Source organism: Podarcis liolepis (assembly GCF_965112155.1).
Source record: "Podarcis liolepis genome assembly, chromosome: 12".
Lineage (NCBI taxonomy): Eukaryota > Metazoa > Chordata > Lepidosauria > Squamata > Lacertidae > Podarcis > Podarcis liolepis.
The window spans coordinates 7,296,845-7,317,649 of NC_139563.1; the positions used below are offsets into that span (position 1 = coordinate 7,296,845).

Consider the following 20,805-nt stretch of genomic DNA (forward strand, 5'->3'; position numbering starts at 1 on the left):
CGAACCTCATTTCCCGATGTTGGTGCTTTACTACAGGCATGGAAGCATTCAAAAATACAATCCTCCAGCTGGTGACTGAAGTGGTACCACCAGAATTTGACCACCTTGGCCTAACATCCTGTTCCACATGGCATATAAAACAGCTCTGCCTTTCCAGTGCGGTTGCTTATACTGTAGTGTGGTTCCTTATCCAGCTTGCTGTTGGAGGATGACAGCCGCTGATAGCAGGATAACTAGATCTAGCAAAAGGGAAACAGTGGGTACTCGGAAGGACAAGAAGATTGGAATCTGCTGGTAGCGTTTATATGTTTTAATTATTTACTTGTGTTTGTATCTTGCATTTTATCCTGTGAAGCACCCCGAGATCTCATGATGAAGGGCTAGGATCTAAAGCACACCTTTGGTGCATTCAGTTACGAGCAAAAATGCTGGAGTCTCACCATTTCCCTTCTGACCACATATCCTTATGCTGCTTCTAAGACATGGGTAGGCAAACTAAGGCCCGGAGGCCTGATCCTACTTCTGTGCATCACATTCCTCCAGCGGTTAGACTCTTACAGTGGACAACCAAGAGACAGAAATCTGGGCCTCCCCCGCTAAATGCCCTCACAAACACCCTTGTTCCCGAGCTCCCAGGATCTGCACTGAGCTAAGTCTTCCAGATAATGATTTACAGCGAGAAGCAACACCATACTCAGTGATTGCTCAAGATATGTGGAGGCTAACTGGGACGATTAGATACTTACCTTTTCAGTATGCTCAACGTGAGTATTAGTATAGGGATTTATAGCAATTAAAACACGTTTGCAGCCAACAAAATAATAAATAAAATACTGTATTTTTCGCCCTATAAGACGCACCAGACCATAAGACGCACCTAGTTTTTGGAGGAGGAAAACAAGAAAAAAAATATTCGGAATCTCAGAAGCCAGAACAACAAGAGGGATCGCTGCGCAGTGAAAGCAGCGATCCCTCTTGCTGTTCTGGCTTCTGGGATAGCTGCACAGCCTGCATTCACTCCATAACACACACACACACACACATTTCCCCTTACTTGTTAGGAGGGAAAAAGTGAGTCTTATAGAGCAAAAAATACGGTAGTTGTTTTGCCATTGACATATAGGCCAAGTTGACAATTATTATTTAAATATATTAAATAGTTGGTTTGAATTAAATGACTGAATTAAATAACCGATGTAACCCAATCTCTGTAAGTCGAAAAAGCTTGAAAACAATCTCAGTTCTATCAACCCAGGTTTGCATTTGAGGTAATGGAGGATGCCATGAGTTTGATGAGCACTGAATAACCAATATCCAATATACTTAAATGGTTTATATTTTTAATTGCAATGGGGGGGGGATCACATTTTCAAATGTACAGCTGTTAGCTCTTGACAAAAAAAAAAATCCAGATTTGAGAACATTTAAGAAATGTACAGCATTTCAAAATAATAGAAAGTTAAATTCAGTATCACGACTACAGTTACAGACAGCATTTTCCCCTCTGCTGTCACACCCAGTGATCAGAAGGGCTAGTTCTGCTGTTAGAAAACATTGCTATTTCATATGAAAATTTGTTTACACTGAAATGTTCATTTACAAACAATTCTTTAACTGCTGAATCAAACCACTGGAAGAAATACAGTGCTTTTGAATTGAAAATGAGTGTTTGTAAACCCATTCACAAACAGTTTGCTGTCACTATTGAGACTCTTTTTGGTGCTGAACACTGAAAATGAACTCCCATGTCTTCCTTTGCTACAGTATAAAATCTTAACAGTATAAATACCTTGTGGTATTCTGAAGCCAGTGGGAAAAATCAAACACCAAATTATCTTGTACAAGTCTCATTCACTGAAGGGCGGGTGGTCAGAAAGTCCCCACGGAAACTATTCCCAGTGTTCAAAGACATGACTAAGAATGTCAAAGGCTCTTTAGGTTGGCTTTTACAAATCCAGGGTGCAACATTATTCCTACATTCTTATAGCATGGATACAGAATTGAAATAGAACTCTAGGCTACCATCTTTTGAGGCTTAACATACACCTTTATACATTTTTTTAACTTTTTCCAAGAAAGAGATGCCAAGCTTTGCACCTGAACCTATTACATATTGTACTGCAGAAAGACAGAAATACCTGCCTTCAATATTTTTATCCACCTCCGCTCGTGTAAAGGCTTATACCAGATCACCACTGAAATAATACAAGCTTATTAGGTAACTGCAAAGAAGGTAGTCTTGGAACAGTATTCTCCTCCTCCTCCTCCTTCACAGTCTCATGGCTGCCAGCGTATTTTTGAGAAAAGGCTAGAAGCCATTTGTTAGTCCCAAGAGGTAATTCTGACACATCAGGCCTCTCTCAATACATAAGGATATCTGCAAATCCAAATCTCTCATGATTGATAAATCTAACTCCAGGGTTCAGAAGACAGCATATGAAAAAGTTGTGCTCAGAAGTTGTTAAGGCCTCACCTCACTAGGCATCTGTCAGTTTTACTTGGGAATACTGAGAAAAAGGGGTCTGCACAGTACTGATGGGGGGAAACCCCTGTTAAATACAATCCGTATTTCCAATGGTTATGGCTTTCAGCTGTATCTGCTGCTTTCACTGGGGCTTCGGTTGTTAGAATAACTGCGGTCACTTTCGCTGTCTGAGCCGTAGGATCTAGGGGGGAAAAGCCAAGACACAAGTGAAGGTCTACACCGCTGAAGTGTCACATTTTCAAGTACAAAATTCTGCAGCAGTCCCCACTGCGAGCAGAGTGGCATGGCAAGGAAATGAAATACATTTCATTATGTTAAATATGCTTTCCCCCCACAAAAGCTTGCTTATTTCAAGCATGGATTTTCTCAAACTCTCAAATGGATGAAAGTTCAACTACTCTAATTAGAGGTATATTTCAGGACTCTCCCCACCCAGGTTGTCTTTGGCCAGTTTTGAACCTACCACCTAACTTGGTACACAGCCAACACCTACTTTGATTCAAAGCATCATAAAAAAAGAGGTAACAGAACAAAAAGCCTGGCATAAGAGAGTAAGAAGGGACAATTTTTAAAATATTGATTTTCTTCAACACCCAAACATAGGGCAATTACACCTTTTCAGGCAATGTGGTGGAAAGCTGACGCGTTGGCACCATAATGAGATCTAACACCTATCAAGGTTGTTAATGGAAAACTACACATCAGGACCACTACTGGGAATAAAAAGCAGTGATCAGGTGTTCTCAGAAACATTTAGACAGAATATGAAGAGACACTTGTGTCACCTCTGAAGTTCAACAGCTGTCACCAAAGGTAACCTATTTTGCTGTGTGTTCTAGCTTACCAATAAAAATCAAATGTAATAACCTAGTTCTTTGTTCCTCTATGAGTCCAGCGAGGCAGAGTAAGTTCTGAATCAGTTATGGATTAGATGTGGGCTAACAAACTGAAATCTAATTGAGACAAGACAGACGTGCCTTTGTTCAATAGGAGAGCTGATCTGTTTTGGCTATTTTGATCACGTGTGTAGCCTGGGATCCCCTGGGGTGCAACATGGTAGTTGTAGCTCGAAGCACCCTTCCACCACTATGGTTTCTGGAGAAAGTAGATATGGCCACCTGCACAAGCCTTGGTTAGATGCAGAGTGGCTTACTTGTAATACACTCTACTAGGTGAGGCATTCTGAAGTGTGACGTGTTGGGACACTTCAAACTGTTGTCACTGGAATATGTGATCACACTGGCTTCACAGTGGAACATGTGATCACATTACTAGTTTTTGGGTACAGTCTGAGGCGCTTATTACCGTCAAAGCCCTAAATGACTTGAGTTCAGGTGACAAGGAACACCTCTTCTAATAGGAAACAGCTCGCCTGTTAAGGTAATTAGAAATGATATTGCTTTGTGTTCTGCTGTTGTCACACGTGTAGCCGAAGCTTGCATGAGACACAGAACTTTTTTGCAGTGACACACAACTTGTGGCACTACCAGGCTTTTGGTATTGGGTAGCTATGTTGCCTTGGTACTTTACTTTTGCTCTACTGCTCTACTATTAATGGTTATGGACTTTTAATATTTTACTGTACTCTGATTTACAGTGGTGCCCCGCAAGACGAACGCCTCACGAGACGAAAAACTCGCAAGACGAATTTCCCTATGGACTTGCTTCGCAAAACAAAGCTTGCCCCCGCACCCCGGACCTCTTTTGAAGCAAGGGGTGGTGGGGAGAAGATCGCTTCTCCCCGTTGCCAGCCCCGCAATCTCCGGAGACAGAGGGGAAGGCGCGCGCGCGCCTTCCCCTCTCTCCCCGGACCCCTTTTGAACCAAGGGGCGGCAACGGGGAGAAGCAATTCTCCCCGCTGCCCCTTCCCTTGCTTTAAAACAGGTCCGGGGACAGAGGGGAAGGCCCGGGGCGCTTCCCCTCTGTCCCCGGACGGTCTCCATAGGAACGCATTGATTTTCAATGCATTCCTATGGGAAACCGTGCTTCGCAAGATGAAAAACTCGCAAGAAGAAAAAACTCGCGGAATGAATTAATTTCGTCTTGCGAGGCACCACTGTATATTGTTTTGTTTTATATAATAATTATGTTTGGAGCCCTTGGGTCGCTCCTATTTTTGTGGAATTTTGGCAACTGCACAAGATTCGTAAACGATTCACATTACTGCTAGGGAGACAAGTAGTTTGAACAGAGAAGGTGAGAGGCAAATGTCATTTGCATTTGTCTATAGTAAGTTCCTCAGCCTAGCTGCCAAAAACCACATACCTGGACCGTCTGTCATAACTGCGAGATCTGTGGTAACTGTCACTCCTTTTGCTTCTACTTCGGCTACGGCTCCTGCTGTAGTAACTGTCATAGGTATAGGACCTGCTTTCATGGGTGAAAAACCAAGCAATGGCTTACTTTGTTTAACACTGAATCTCCCTCAATAAACTTAGAGGCATCAAAGCTTTCTTATTCACAGAAAATATATCTGGATTAAATACAATATGCTAGAGAATTAAAAACTAAACTCAAATGAAAAAAAATAAATCTATAAAGGCACCCATTCAATGTAGCTATGTTTTCCATTATTCTCTTTCAATTTTGAAGTAAAAAAAAGCCTGTTTAGAAAAGTAAGCCACAGCACCTTATTATCAATGTATCATTTAAATTTGCTGTTACTAACCCATTATATACTGGAGTCATATTTAAAAAAATGATCTCTTAGCATACCTTGATCGACTGTGGTGATCGTAAGAGCTGCTTCTGGACCGACTTCTACTATAAGTGCGACTATTAAACAAGAAAAGAATGACATGACATTTTTAAACTGTAAGAAAGATGTCCCGGTATTGTGCTTGCTTATTTTGCATTAAAGCCAGTTATAACTATTTCCCCAAGCGACAAAATATGTGTTTATTTTTAAACCATACTAAATCTACAGAGTGCCTCTGGTAAGAAACCAAACGAGGCTTCAAGCAGATTTTTGCAGGAATTTATTCTCTTCTCTCCAGCACTTCCCCTTCCCTTTTGCTGGTACTAACCTGTGACTCCTGCAACTGTCGTAAGAACTACTTCGACTTCTTGAGTGGCCTCTGCTGTACCATCCTCTGCTCCGGCTTCGCGTGTAACTCCGTGACCTAGAGATTTCAAGTGCATATACTTAAAAGCTGTGCAAAGTAAAGCCCAGCTATTCACAGGGGTCCGTTTTATGGTTTTCGGAGCACATAGTGACCAATAGGCTAGCCCCATTGAGCAAGGAACATTGAAATAGCCTATGGGTATCAGGAAGGAGCCTTCACTGCACTCTTTTCGACACATGCTAAAAACATTTTTGTTTGCACAAGCCTACGCAGATACCTCCCCTTCATGGATCACTGCCTTGTCGTGGCGAAGGGGCTTGAATAACTCAGAGAAGCTATGAGCTATGCCGTGCAGGGCCACCCAAGACGGGCAGGTCACAGCGGAGAGTTTAGACTAAATGTGATCCACCTGGAGAAGGAACTGGCAATCCACTCCAGTCTTTTGCCAAGAAAACTCCATGGACATAAAAAAAGGAGAAGCTTTGAGAAGAAGGGGGGTGTTTCCAAAGCATGCTCTGGTTCATGGGGTTACGGAGAGTCGAACATGACTAAGACGACTAAACAACAACAACGCAGATACCTACAATGCTGACATGGTTTCAGTTTCTTGCAGGTTCTAGTTTTCTGAACAATTTAATTGTTTTTACTAACAATTGTTGGGACGCGGGTGGCGCTGTGGGTTAAACCAGAGCCTAGGACTTGCTGATCCCTGCTCCTGCCAACCTAGCAGTTCGAAAGCACGTCAAAGTGCAAGTACAGTGGTGCCCCGCAAGACGAAATTAATTCGTTCCGCAATTTTTGTCGTCTAGCGAATTTTTTGTCTTGCGAAGCACGAAATCCCATAGGAATGCATTGAAAATCAATTAATGCGTTCCTATGGTCAAAAAAAGTCCAAACAAAGCCAAATTTGGTACAACAACAGTTTATTAACTGCTCTTTAAAGTCACACATACTGTAAAGAGCAGTTCAAAAATTGAAGGGAAAATAAATTAACTTTATAAACAAAACATGACTTTGTTTTTAGACAAAGAAAACAAAGTCGCGAGACGTTTTCGTCTTGCGAAGCAAGCCCATAGGGAAATTCGTCTTGCGAGGCAAATCGAAAACGGAAAAACCTTTCGTCTAGCGAGTTTTTTGTCTTGCGAGGCATTCGTCTTGCGAGGTACCACTGTAGATAAATAAATACCTCCAGCGGGAAGGTAAACGGCATTTCCGTGCGCTGTTCTGGTTCACCAGAAGCGGCTTAGTCATGCTAGCCACATGACCCGGAAACTGTACGCCGGCTCCCTCGGCCAGTAAAGCGGGATGAGCGCCAGAACCCCAGAGTCGTCCGCGACTGGACCTAATGGTCAGGGGTCCCTCTACCTTCACCAATTGTTATGTTTTATTCTTTACCATCATTTCATGAAAGAAATACAGACAACTGAGTGTTTGTGTGCACTTAAGGCACGCACAACCACTGACATGCATGCCGTTTTTGACACTGGAAGGGGGAGGAACAGGGACGGAACAGGCATGTGTGCATCCTGATGACTGTCCATAAAGAAAGAGCTATGTCTATTTGTAAAATGCAAGTAATTTTACTTACCTGTAAGAAGAGGTGGAACTTCCTGATCGACTCCTGGAGTGACTGTAGGAATGGGATCTTGCTCTGTGCCTGGATTTGGGGTCCGACTTGCTTCGTGACCGGCTATGGCTCCTTGACTGGCTGTTTTCCCGTGTGGGAGAATCCTCCTCGCTAGAGCTCTCGTGGTTCCTCGGTCTCCGATTCAGCCGGGCAGTCTTCCTAACTTCATCAAACAGGGAGCCTGGTCTAATTTTGTTTTTGCTTTTAATTTCTATTCTTAAACCTTGTGGCTTTGACTCAGACGACGAGGCCACGCTTTTGGCTTCGGAAGGAACACTAGAAGCTGCCAGAGCTGCAGGTTGCAGGTTCCCTACTCCCAGTAACGGTTTCCATTTATTATCAGCCACGCTGCTCTGAGGGTTTTCCACCAGCTCAGTCTTCAGCACACTTTCCACAGCAGCAATGGTTGTGACGGGCGTAGGTCTTTGTTTCTCTCTCTGTGTGCTGCCTTCTTTGCTACCAGTCAATTCTCTAGCATCAAGTCCTGGTTTTGCACTCTCCGCTTCAGAGCTGCTTGGCACATCTGTGCTCTTACTAACTTTAATGTCCTGCAGGTTCACCTTCAGACTTACTGGAGAAAGTTCCACATCAACCTTCACGGGCGAATTATGCTCTGGAGTACAAATCTCCATGTCATCCATCTGGGTAACATCCACCTCATTTTCGTTATTTACTTTGGCAGCACCGGCCCTTTCCGAAATTTCCGTATTTTTTTCTGAATTTAGAGCATGTGCTGGTGTTGCCTCTTCCCCATTAACTTTACAAACGTTCTTAACGGCAGGTGATGTCTGGCCTACAGTTTTATTCTCTTCACTGAGCTTTTTGTCATTCCCCGTTTGGTCTTGGAGGATTTTATCGTTTTCAGAATCCTGATCTGGCTTTTTATCTGTTTTTGTCACGACTGGCTTCTCTCTCTCATCCTTGATGCGTGGCTTTACAGCGATGTCCTCTTCCTCCTCCTCCTCTTCTCCAAACTCCAGAGGCGGCTGCCAGTGAAATGTTTCCTTTCGTTTTTGGGCCTTATGCTTCTTTTCTTTTTTACCCTTGGATTTCTCCTTCGCTTTTTTGGAATGTGTCTTTTTGAGGTTCTTTTTGGAGCCGTGTTTTTGCTTTCTGGATTTCCCCCTGGCCCCTGAATTGGAATGGGAGCTCTCCGTCTCAGAAGGGGAGAACTGCTTGCTCGTCTTGAGTGTACCTGAGGAGGAATCCAACTTCGTCTTGCACTTGGCGAGGCTGAGATCTGTGTCAGAGTCTGATGTGGCTTCACCTTCCTCCTTGCTAGAAGACAACCTTGAATCTTCCTTAGAGTTCCTGTTTCCACCTCGTTCTGAATTTGATTCAGAGTCCCACTTACTATCAGCGCGTGTTTTCCTTTTTGCTTTTCGACCACTTCTTGGGGAGTTCAGTTTCTCCTCCAAATGTCGTTTTTTTGAATGGTCACTGCCCCACTCAGACCCGGGCTTTTCTTCATTCCCATCGCAAGCAGAGCTGCTTTTCTTTCGCTTCCGGCTTGCTTTTTCTTGCTGCAATGGCCCTTTTTCCTGCACTTGCTGTGGTTTTGTCACCTGCTCACTATCCGTGGAGAAGTCCAAAGAGGATCTACTCACACTCTCCCTGTGCTTCTGAGAAGCCGCATCTTTTGCATACAGAAGAGTACTTTCAGAACTGCTTTGTCTCTTCTTTGACAAGTGCCCACTTTCTTTCGTTTTGCTTTTCTGTCGTTCATCCTCGCTTAGAGAAAAATAAGATGACGACCCACTGTAGCACGACCGGTCACTGGGGAATTTATGCACTGAATGGGATCTAACAGTTGACCGAGATCTTGAGCTGGATGGACTTCTTGATCTGGAGTAAGACTTGGAGTAGGATCTACTTCGAGATGTCCTGCTCCTCGACCTTCGCCAACTCTCTGAACTTCTATCACTGTGATTTTTTGAATAATCACTGCGGTCACTATCTGAACTTTTTCGCCGCTTCCGGTATGAAGAGGATGTGCTTGCATCTTTGACACTTGCTAAACTGTAGGTAGTCTGAGTAGGCATCAAGTGAGTGGTCTTTGCTTTCATTTCCTGAATTCGCTCATAGGATGGTTTCCAAGGCTTTTGCCCAGGTTTCCATCTAGAAGGTGGAGGACTGTCACTAAGCGATATGACTGGAATGCTTTCGGCAACAACGGGCTGTATCACAACTTTGTCATTTTGTGGCAATGCTGCCATGACAGGTTCGACTGCAACAGGCTTCAATTCATTTAAACGAGCTACGACATTTTTTGGTGAACTGGGCACCATCTTCAGATGCTTGGAACTGGACCTAGATCTTGATCTGCTCCTAGACTGAGAAGACTTAAAAGCCATTCTTGACCTAGAACTTCTTCTGGAATAAGATCTGGACCTGGTTCTGGACCTGGTTCTAGACCTGTAGTATGACCGGGAGTCCCTGCTTGACGGGGACAATGAGCTCTGCTTATCTCTATCAGATTTAGACCAGTCTCTTCTGGAGGAGTCATCTCTAGAAGAAAGTGAGGAAGAGCGGGACACCCTCTCCCGATCACAAGGCGATTTTGTCCTTCTAGCAGAAGAACGAGAAGATTCTTTCTCTGTTGAAGTAGATAACCTCTTCTTTTTAATTTGCTTCTGCTTCTTTAAGTGTTTTTGCTTTTTGGCCTTCTTTTTGTGCTTTGCCTTTTTCTCTTTCCGGTGTTTCTTGTGGTGGCGACCGTATTTAGCACTACTTAGGTCAGAATAACCATTATGTGACCATGACCTTGACCTCTGAGACAGACTTCTTTCATCCCACCTTCCTGGGTCACTCAACCTAAGAAAAAAAATGAATAAAATGTTTATCTGTATCTTGTGAGCACCCCGAGATCTTTGGATGAAACATAAATTTTAATTAATTAATTAATTAATTAATTAATTAATAAGCATTTCCTTGACTATGCTTGCTTGGCTTCTAAAGTTCTCTAGCAGAGTTTTCAGGAGCCATACAGCATGGGTCTAATGACCTGGGTACATGATCTGCAGATGCCTGGAAGTACTGGGCTGGTACAGCCATCTTCCTACAAAGGCCCTCAACAATTAGCGCACATGAAATTGAGAGCAGTATCTCTACCTCAAGTAAAGAAAACCAAAATGACAGAACTACATCTGAGTGGATAAACAAAGCCTCAGTTCACATGCCTCAAAGGAGTTGCTCAAATATGATCCAACGAAATTGTGTTAATACTCAGGAACATGTCCTCAGAGCAACTAACTTGGCTGACTGTTCAGATGAATAGTTTTTTGGATAAGTGTGTACCCATGGAATTCATTCCAAAAGCAGTCCCATGGGGGAACATTGTTAAAGCTACGATGGTAGTTCACTGGGAATGAAAACAGCCCGGAGGGTGGGGCAAAGGAGCTTCACAAAATGCAAATAACTAAAGTTTCATGAAACATATTTTGGGGCAAACTCAACAGATTTTCATAAACAAAAATCGTTCCATTTTAGAATTATTTTTAGCCTGTTCATATAGTTCTTTTACAATGCAGCCCCGAACTGTTTTAATACTCAAGAAGTTTCTGCAAGTGAGTAAGATTAACATATGTCGCCCTGTTCCAGATAACAGGATGTAAACTAGACGCAAAGCACCCAAGTAAAATTTCCCTACCCAATCAGCCCTACTCTCTTATTTGTAGCCATCTAAAAATAAACTCTCTTACCAGGTACAAAGCCTATCTAAACTGCAGTGCAATAGATGCCTTACAGAATCTGCTATTACCACTCTCTTTATTCATCTTGTGCCTATATGTAATCGACTGACTATTTTAGGGGACAAGAATAATTTAAGAGAGCTAGTCTTACTTGTCTCCTTTACTCCATTTTTCTCCACTGGGTGGCCTATAGGCTCTTAACCTCTGCATTTCTTCTTTCCAGTGTGGCGGAGTTTCACTGCTCTCATCATTATCAGATTCTGAACACGAGCGAGAACGAGGTGGTGTATGGTATCGCTAGAAAAATACAACAGCAGAAGCAGAATTGTATACAAAATCCGTAATGCAGTAGCGCTCGTACACAATCATCAAGGCTTATCCACGATTAAAAACAAATATCTGGGGGCAACCGTATAGTGAGCATATGTTACACCCAAATCTGGAGATTACTTGCAGATTTTCTGTGCAGGTAAGCAAACCTTGCCAGAGGAACTCTGCAGGAAGAGAAAATGTAGGTACAAGCGGAGACATTGTTCAACTTGGAGAAAGAGCTTTTGTGACAGGAGAACACAGAGCCCACAAGAAGCTAAACTACAGCAGCTGCCTAGTGGGCTTTACAAAATCATCTCCACTTCTACTCTTTCTGTTCTTTGCCATATAAAGGTTCTGCGAGCAACAGGCAAAAACAGCAATACATTTTGATAATATTTTTCAGTTGTTTATTGCTACTCCACCTTTTGAGGTCTCACATTCTCAGCCAATTTACAATGCCTTACTATCAATCCCCATCTCCATTTAGAAGAGAAGCCTATATCACTATTTTTTGTTTTGATTCAGTGCTATTTTTATAAGGTAACTTGTTTATTTTAAAAAGAAATTATAACCATTTGGTGTGTTTTTAGCTCCACTCATTCTTTATTCATGTTGGGAGCTGTCCTGGATCCCACACTAGGAGAAATAGAATAATACTTTGCAATTAACCTCTTCATTCCTGCTTCCGCATCCAGGGACAAGTATGAATTTTTGTATGCAAGTGGTCAGCAAACAGAGGTAGCTTTCAAACACAGGCCAAAATAAAGTTCTCATGTAAGTTACAAAGCTTGAAGGGCGGGGGAAAATATGGAAAACATACTATTGTGCCTCTCCCTCTGATTTTTCTTCCAGATTTAGATACTGAAGGCTTCTGGTCATTCAAAACCGGGGCTACATCAAGCAGCTTCCTTAAATATTAAGAATTATACAGGTATAAGGAAAACAGCACTGGCAATAATATATGTTTCTTGCAGTCAAATGTTAAAGACAGCCCAAACTGAGCAAGTGACTCAAATGGCCACACACTTAATTGCATAGCTTTTTCTTTGCTAAGACACAGTTCAGAAGCATCTGGTTGGCACTCCCTCCCCTCCCCAAAGTTACAGAATTTTAACCCAAGGTAAACGAGTCTCTACAGCTCCTAGCTGAGAGGTGCAATCACATACTGTAAAAGCATTCCTTCATCTGGCTCCCCAGCTGGATCACCTGGACATCAAAGTTTTCACTGGGGTACCCCCAAGAAAGACACCTCTTTAAGGAATCCAATAGAGAAGAATCTGACTCTTCCTGAAAGGAGTTTCCCCAAAGATGCTGAATTGCTATGAGACTAACCTGACCAGGGGCCTACATCACATGGCCCAAGAATGAAATGGGCATGTAGGATTTCTTCACCCTTTGCTGCATATACCCCACTAGGTATGAGAGTAGTATCTGGGGACCAGGTTATAATGGTCAGGACATAAGAGAGTTCATGATGAGGATCTTTCTAAACCAAAAGCTGGCTAACATTCAGAGAAAACAAAAACTGGAATCCCATATTTTGTGACAATTCTGCACCCTTGTCCCATTTTTTTAACAGCAACTGGTATAATAGCTGGCTAGATGAGACATTTCTTCCATCAAAAAATAAAGACCTTGGTTTCCTACATGTAAAATACATTTCCCCCCCCAGCCATGGGAGTACACAAGCATCCCATCGAAATTCAAGCATATGAACTGCATCCCTGTAATGCTGAGGTATTATTGCAAGTTACAATGATCCTCCACTAACTCCCTAACTGCAAATACACAACTGGCTCAAGGATTGCTTAAAAGGAGCAGTCCCACAGAGAAGGAACAAATACAACAAGAAGAAAATGGTTGCATACGGCTCAGGCTCTGTATTTATAACTGGTGCGTCTCTTCTGAGCAAAAATCTGTTTTCCGGTACTGGAGGAATTTCTTCAGGACGGACCACGGGCTTGTCCCTCTTCGCATTTGAGTCCACTGCTTTTTCATTTTCTTCGCTTCTGTTAGGATGGCTGAATAGAAAGAGCAATTTAGAATACACAAACACACAATTTTCGAAACCCAAATGAGAACTGCATGTGTCAGACTATATTCTGTATGTGACAACTTTCTACATCAAGTTTCCTGGCACTGTAAGAAGCTTTTCTCAAACTTAATAGCCTGGTGATGAATCAAACTCCTAAACTTTTTAACTTCCTGAATTTCTTTAAGTCAGCACAATTTACTTCTCCAGAAAAGCAGAGAATTAAGGCCTGCAGGTTATCTGCTCCTATTCCTTTAGATAAGCTGCATTAATTTACTCGAGGGCAAAAAGTGGAATTCAAAGAGCTCCAGTAGTGACATAGATTCCCATATGGAAGGGTATGCAATGGCTCTGTATGTAGGTTAAAGAACTAAGCAATCTGAGGGGCTCCCTCTTATCAAAGTGTGGTGTCAATGACTCTCCCCCGCTTCCCACTGTTTCTATGTTACTCTGTGTCATATACTGCTGTTTCTTCTCTATTTCCATAGGTCAGGGATGAGGAAGCTTTTTTGCCCCAAGGGCCACATGCCCATGGTGAGCAGGACCAGAGGGCAAAAGTGGGTGGAGTAATGAATGAGAGTTTTGCACTGTAGGGATATACCGTATTTTTCACTCCATAAGAAGCACCTGACCATAAGGCGCACCTAGTTTTTAGAGGGGGAATGCAAGAAAAAAACATTATTTAAAGGGAGCGCTGAGCAGAGCCTGTATGCATCCCAGGCTCTGCTCAGTGCTCCCTTTCACGAGCCGCGTGGAGCGTGTGTGCGGCGCTTGCAGGCTTTCCCCCGAGAAGGGCAGCCCATCACTGATGGGCTGCCCTTCTCCCTTCTTGGGGAAAAGCCTGCAAGAGCTGCACACATGCTGCCCTTCTCCCTCCTCGGGGAAAAGCCCCCAAGAGCCACATACACACACACACACTTTAAAGGCAGCGCGGCTATCCGTGGCTTTTGCGGGAGGTGGGGGAAGGGACAGAGCCGTGCTCTGTCCCTTCCCCCACCTCCTGCAAAAGCCACGGATAGCCGCACGAAACCTCCGCAGGGCAGCAGGATGAAGGCTCCCCGCTGCCCTGTGGCGGCTTTGCGCAGCTAAGCCAGAAGCTAGAACAGCCAGAGGGAGCGCTGCACAGCACTCCCTCTAGCTGTTCTGGCTTCTGGGGTAGCCCGCGAAGCCTGCATTCGCTCCATAAGACGCACACACATTTCCCCTTACTTTTTAGGAGGGGAAAAGTGTGTCTTATAGAGCGAAAAATACGGTATCTTCACACATCCCTCTCTATTTTTCATTCAGACAAGTGAAAGGAATAATCAGAGTTTAAGGATGCTTTGCAGCCAAGCAAAAAACACTATGGTGCAGGTTCAGTGAAGGGTGTGGCCTGGGGAAGAGTTACAGAAGCTATATATGGGAGTCAGGGGGGCATACTCAGCCCTTGGAGCTGTGGTCTTCCCTCCTGCTCCAAGTTCATGGGCTTTGCAAGAAGCGAGGCTGTCCAAAATAATAACGGCGGAGCGCAGAAGAGCTCACGAGTATTGGTGGAAATGGATGTTATGTTGTTTTTAAAAGCTTCATTTTTGTTCTTAAAACCTCACAATGCTTTGCTTTTACAAAAAACCAAACCAGAGCCCTTCAGAATTCAGCAGCCACATTCTAAAGAGCTTCATGTTGTAAGACCTAGTTGTAGGCATGTAAAAGTTTTGGGGTTGGCTCTTTTTAGATTCTCCATTATAGCAAATGGGAGAACACAGGTGTTTGATTTTACACAGAGTAGCTTGGAAACTCACACATAGGTCAAAGCAGAAGAACACAGAGCAACTTAGAAAGAGATAAGAATTTAAGAACGCACAGATACAAGGCAAATATTGAGACCCATGAATACCCCTACTCATTTTACTGTGATGAGCTTTAGCTTAAATGGTTAGAGCTGGTTCCTCAGTCCTAAATGTCAGCATCAATTTATGTAACATGTCAAAGTCAACTTCACAGATTATGCCCTGAAATGTTATTTCCTAATGCAAAAAGTCTGACAGTGAGACAGTTATCTTCACTGCAAGCCAAGAATCTTAAAACTTGGTGCTCAAGAGAAGCTTACAGGTTTATGAACAGAAGTGAATAAAACGTTAAAACCTTGATAAAAAAGCTTATTCATCTCTTCTTGTGATAATGTATTAGATACCTTCTTTGGCTTGATGCCCGTTTGTTCTTGGGTTCCTCCTTTTTCTTCTCTTCCCTTCGTCGCTTCCTTGACTGTTTAGCTTTCATTCTCCGCTTGCGTTTCCTTTTCCTACTTCTCTCACTTTCAGATTCACTGTCAGATGATGATTCTGATGAAGTAGACGAGCTGCTGCTGGAAGTATCTGAAGCTTCTGAGTGAGCAGACACCTTTCTCTTCTTCTCCAATGCTTAGGATGGGAAAGTTAATACATTTTGATAATTCACACTTGGAACATATGGATTTGCATTCAGCGTGGGTAAAACCACAAACACAATTAACTCTGGGGATCATGATTAGATCATTACACTTTTTTGTTTGTTTGTTTCTAAATATTTGAGATAGTATGCTAGTTCTAGCCATACTGATTGACCACTGGGCAGACATAAAAAGGCTACACTGGCTATTTGGCATTAACCAAATGCTAGACAATTTAATGCTGGACAATGCAGCCATGGTTTACTGCCATTTGCCTTGAGAAAATGGATCCAGGTACATTCATATAAAATCAACGTGCTGGTTATCTGTGGGAAGACAGACATTGTGCTATATGTCAGCAGCTGATATTGTAAAAGTATTTAACTCTCAACGTCACCCCCAGCAAATATACATCTTAATTCCTGCCTTATTTTTTAAATAGCCCTGAAGACTTCTTTCATCCAGGTTCTTAACTTTTCCTTCCTGCTTTCATTTTCCTGTCTTAAAGAGGGCATAAGAATGGATACTCATAGTGTTTTATTGTTTAATGTAAAAACTGCAACTGCTGAGGGTACGCGCACACAATATAAAAGACTTTGGGATGCAATTTATCTGCACTGGCTAGCCTAACAGTGCCCACTGAATAGTTTCTGCACAGGCATCAATGAAGTCCTCTTCTTTCCAAGGCCCTCCATAACATCTCTTTCTCTGGCCAGTATTTCCATCAGGGATCAGTGTGCACCTCCAATACAGCCAGCCCCCCTCTTCTGTCTAGCAACCTGGTCCACAGGTTATGCCACTGGTAGTGATGACTGTGGTACAAATGAGGCCAAGGGGACGCTGGGGAGAAAATGAGCACCACACTCTCTTGTGGGAAAAGTTATGCCTACATCTGGATGGATCACGGTCTTATGCAGAGTAAAAAAAAAAAGGCCATCTTAAAAAACAAAATCATGAAGAGTAGGGTGCTGACAGACGCATTGTGTTATAGCAAGGGTGGCTAACACACGCCCAGAGGCTCCATCCAGCCTCCAAGGGATTTTCTGTGGTCCCCTACTCCAATCTGTCTTATTGTTATTATTACTGCTCCTATGGGTCCCCTGTCGTGATGCCCTAAGGTTTGTTGTAGTCCCTAAAGGGACTATGTGCCCCCAGTCCATTTTGTCATTTAAAAAACACACAAAAACCTGACCATTCCAACAGGTCCCATGCACTTATTCTATGATGCCAAAGGGTTTATGACCCCAAGATACACCAAGATTTGTCTTTAATTGTTAAAAATTAAATGACCACACGCCCATCTATACTTTGGCCCACATGAGGACTGACCTCTTGGCCTGAAAATGGGTTAGGGACTCACGCTATAAACTCATTCTATGTAGACAACTTTATCATGAAAATGTCCTGTTTTACTATGATTTAAGCTTAGAAAATTTGATCCATTATTTAAACATTTAAAATTTAATAAGGAAGCACACTTCTACTATTCCTGTATTACAGTGGTGCCTCGCAAGACGAAAAGAATCCGTTCTGTGATTCTCTTCGTCTAGCGGTTTTTTCGTCTTGCGAAGCAAGCCCATTGACGGATTAGCGCTATTAGCGGCTTATCTGCTGATCGGATCAGCTGATAAGCGGCTTAGCAGCTTAGAAAAAGGGGGGGAAAGGAAAAAAAACCAGCAGGAACTCGCAAGACATTGTCGTCTTGCGAAGCAAGCCCATAGGAAATTCGTTTTGCGAAGCACCTCCAAGACAGAAAACCCTTTCGTCTAGCGGGTTTTCTGTCTTGCGAGGCATTCGTCTTGCGGGGCACCACTGTATTCTAGGTTTAACAATTGAGCATTTTCCAATATGCAGCCCACATTCTCCCAAATGTAGCAACACAATATGACCAAACTCAGTATGGAAACATAGTAAAAGCACGTAAAAAAGGGTTTCTTTACCTCGCAGAATACCTAGATCTAATACAAATTATGATATTATCTCACAGATTTCGAGGAAGTATGCAATGGCTTACCATCCTTTGCCGATTTTGTAACCAGCAACCCACAGTCAATAACTCGCACATCTGCATATGGCCTGCTGGCAGTATCAGTTTTCAGATTTTCTATTTGTTCTATTACTTCAAAACCAGAAATAACCAATCCAAAGACAACATGTACACTGCAGAAACAGAAGATGCAAAAAAGTGCACTGGTTTATATGCCAGCAGTAATTGCTTGGAGTGACTTCATGCAACAAATGTTATCCTTAACACAGAAAATTCATTTAAAAAGAGGTTGTGTTAAGAAAGCTTTAAAATTATTGGCAAAATGCAGAGCCAATATGCTATGCCCTGTTACATGTTTTCTGTCAGACACATATGGAGTCGCACATTACACACTTTTAATTACACACATAGGTTGTTTTTAAGGTGAAGTAAATTGGGGTTTTTAAAAAGCAGTTTTTGCCTATCCTGCTCATTTTCTTTATGTGTTCAGACTGTCCTTCCTACAGCAACCAATATGTTTCTCATCTGAATATCGTAAAGAAACTAGGAGAGGCATTATTGCCCTTTTAATTTTAGAATAACGACTCTAAATGATCTTATATGATACAAGGATAAAAAGTGGGGTGGAAGAACAGAACCACCATGTATAATTTACAGAATCCACTGAACTTTTGGAATGAGCAGAGATTTGAACCTTCCTGGTTTAAAAGTCCATGTTCAAGAGAAATTTCCAGTTGATTTGGCCCAAATGGCCCTAAAGTGCAAGAATACAAATATCTGTATCTTACCCATCAAGATGAGGAGCAGGCTTTGTAGTTCTGTTTAACATCAACATAAGATGATTTTTTGTGTGTGTGTGGAAAAAATCAGTTGTTCAGATGAGGAGGTAAAAAGGCAGAGTGGCACATAAAACAAAAAAGGAAGGAAAAAAACAGGGCCAAGTTAATAATTTTTTGCATACAAAGCTTAAGATTCTTATGAAATTCAGGAAATGGAATATATTTCAATAATTACTATTACTACAGCATAAAGCCACACTTCAGTTATTCCTCCAGGCGATATGCATGCAGACAGGGCACATACATTAACAGCTCAGTTTCACTGTGGCTGATATTGGGCAAATAACTGTACATGTGCACAAATTTCATCTATTGCAACAAGATTCATACTGCTCTGCTGCACAGCATTGCCATCTGGTTCTTACCAATAACACTAAAATCCGGCAATAATAATTTAGGTGCCTGTATCAACACCGTATGCTACACAAAACTTTAATTATTAGACAAAAAAAGGGGATAAAATCAGTTTCTGCAAAACAAATTGGTTTCCCCGCTATTCTTCTGGCTCTGCAAATCAGCTTCAAATCTTTTCACTAGAGACTGGTCTACAGCCACTGTTCTAGAAAAGGATCGGTAAAATTTATAGACAGTCAAGTAACACCAAAGGTTAGCACTGAAATCTTGTTGACATCTAATCACAACTAAGTCCCACTGAATTCAATGGGGCTTCCATCCAGGTAAGTTTGCATAAGGCTGCAGCCTTAGCTGAGACTCTTAATTTATTGAACTCCAAGTCCTGTTCCTGTCTACTCCTACAATGGCTTGTATTTTAAGGAGATTAAAAAATAATAATCAGGACGTAAATGCTATATTTGAAATTTCATCCCTCTAAACACTGTACCGGTCACTACTAAACCCTTTCAAGTCATACATTCCAACAGTTCCCATCTGTCAACGGCTCAGTAAGAGGATGATACAAAAGATTTCAGGGGAAAGTTATAACCCAAGTATAGCACCCCCCCCCCTTCTGCATACCACGCAGAGAATTTTTGCCACAAAAAGCAAGAACCGCCACTGAGTTTATTATTTTGATTAAGAGTCCTCCTCCTAAGTCCTCTTAACTTATGTTCCACTCTTCAAGATAATCAAATATTCCTGTTAGAAGTTTCCTATAAACCAGCAGCTTCGTTATCAGGGTCCACTGTTCTTGGCTGGCTTTGGTAACCAAGTCAAAAAGCAATGCTTGTTTGAGTGCCTTGCCTGAACAGCAGCCAAAGGAGCCCTCTACCTCCCTACAGGAAAGAGAGGTTCGGAGCTTGCCCATTTGGTCTCTGCTTGACCAGGCTGCTCAAGGCACTGTCACCAAGTAGCAGCCAAGGACTCTTCCAATTTCTTCTGGAGTAATAAAGGGTGGCAGACTTACTGGCCTGGCCCTGCACTGTGGGAAGAGGGGCAAGACTGCTGTACAGCAATACTGGGACCCCTCAGTCGCCAGACAGCAGTGGTATACAACATGGTGAGCAGAAATGTGGAAGGAAGGACAGAAAGTTTTGCACCACACAAACCTAAACGTGGGAAACCTGTGATTTGCTATACGTCCTGAAAGACGTCTGGCTACCCCTGAGCAAATGCTTACCTTTCAGAGAACTATCCAGAACAGTGAATATTAAGCAGGTGGTTACGTGTTCCTGACACCAAAGAACATTGAAAAACTAGCGAAGGAGCACAATGTGCTACCAAGTATTACCTTGCTGTTACTTGGCTTTGGGGATCCTGTTATGATTACTGTCGTTCCAACTATGTTGGTAATGCGCAGCCAACATCCCACCAATATTATGTATGTATGAACCGCCCTTTAGTAAAAGGGATGATCATTTTGATAATTTGATTCTTTACAGAGCTCAAATGGTGCAGTATGTGACATACAGGAACTTGAATTACAAGTTCAAGTTTTACTGCATCAATGGATGCACTGGGTAGCTACTGGCAAGTCACTCAGTCTCAGTTCCCTTATCAATAAAATGGAACCAATCTAGAAGAGCTGCTGCAAGGATGAATAATGCACACTGTGAAACAATCCACATTCTATGAATTAAAACAGAAGTTTAAGACAAGTTTGATTACAATTCATAAAATGGCTACCAGAAACTATACAGTCCAAACACCACCAGCTTCCAAATGGAAGTCTGATAATTAACTATTAAGGGTTTGAATATTTCACCATAAAATAGTATTTCTCATCTAAATGTTTAAGGGATTTTAGAATATTTTCACTACACAGACATTATTAACATTTTCAGGAAGGTATTGAGGAAGACAGAAGTGCTCTGACCGACAATTAGAATAATTTTTATTTGTTTATTTACCCCCCTCCCCGTGCTTTAGATATTCTGATAAACTTGAAACTTTGTATTTGCATGTT

At 42.4% G+C, this 20,805-nt stretch overlaps 1 protein-coding gene across 6 annotated transcripts in view; it reads right to left on the bottom strand.

Moving 5' to 3' along the window:
• Positions 1-1,323: 1,323 nt before the first annotated feature.
• NKTR (natural killer cell triggering receptor) overlaps positions 1,324-20,805 on the bottom strand; it is a 36,622-nt gene continuing 17,140 nt past the window's right edge. For 5 of the 6 annotated variants that reach the window (XM_083466601.1, XM_083466603.1, XM_083466604.1 and 2 more), the window contains 11 exons: positions 18,393-18,422; positions 17,632-17,777; positions 15,384-15,609; positions 13,050-13,202; positions 12,002-12,089; positions 11,021-11,166; positions 7,139-9,991; positions 5,512-5,607; positions 5,201-5,260; positions 4,751-4,855; positions 1,324-2,666 (listed from right to left, as the gene is read on the bottom strand). In XM_083466601.1, the coding sequence (XP_083322727.1) occupies positions 2,588-2,666; positions 4,751-4,855; positions 5,201-5,260; positions 5,512-5,607; positions 7,139-9,991; positions 11,021-11,166; positions 12,002-12,089; positions 13,050-13,202; positions 15,384-15,609; positions 17,632-17,777; positions 18,393-18,422 (3,982 nt within the window). In that variant the 3' untranslated portion in view covers positions 1,324-2,587. The remainder of the gene's footprint in view (positions 2,667-4,750; positions 4,856-5,200; positions 5,261-5,511; positions 5,608-7,138; positions 9,992-11,020; positions 11,167-12,001; positions 12,090-13,049; positions 13,203-15,383; positions 15,610-17,631; positions 17,778-18,392; positions 18,423-20,805) is intronic. The other variant, XM_083466602.1, reaches the window with a different exon arrangement.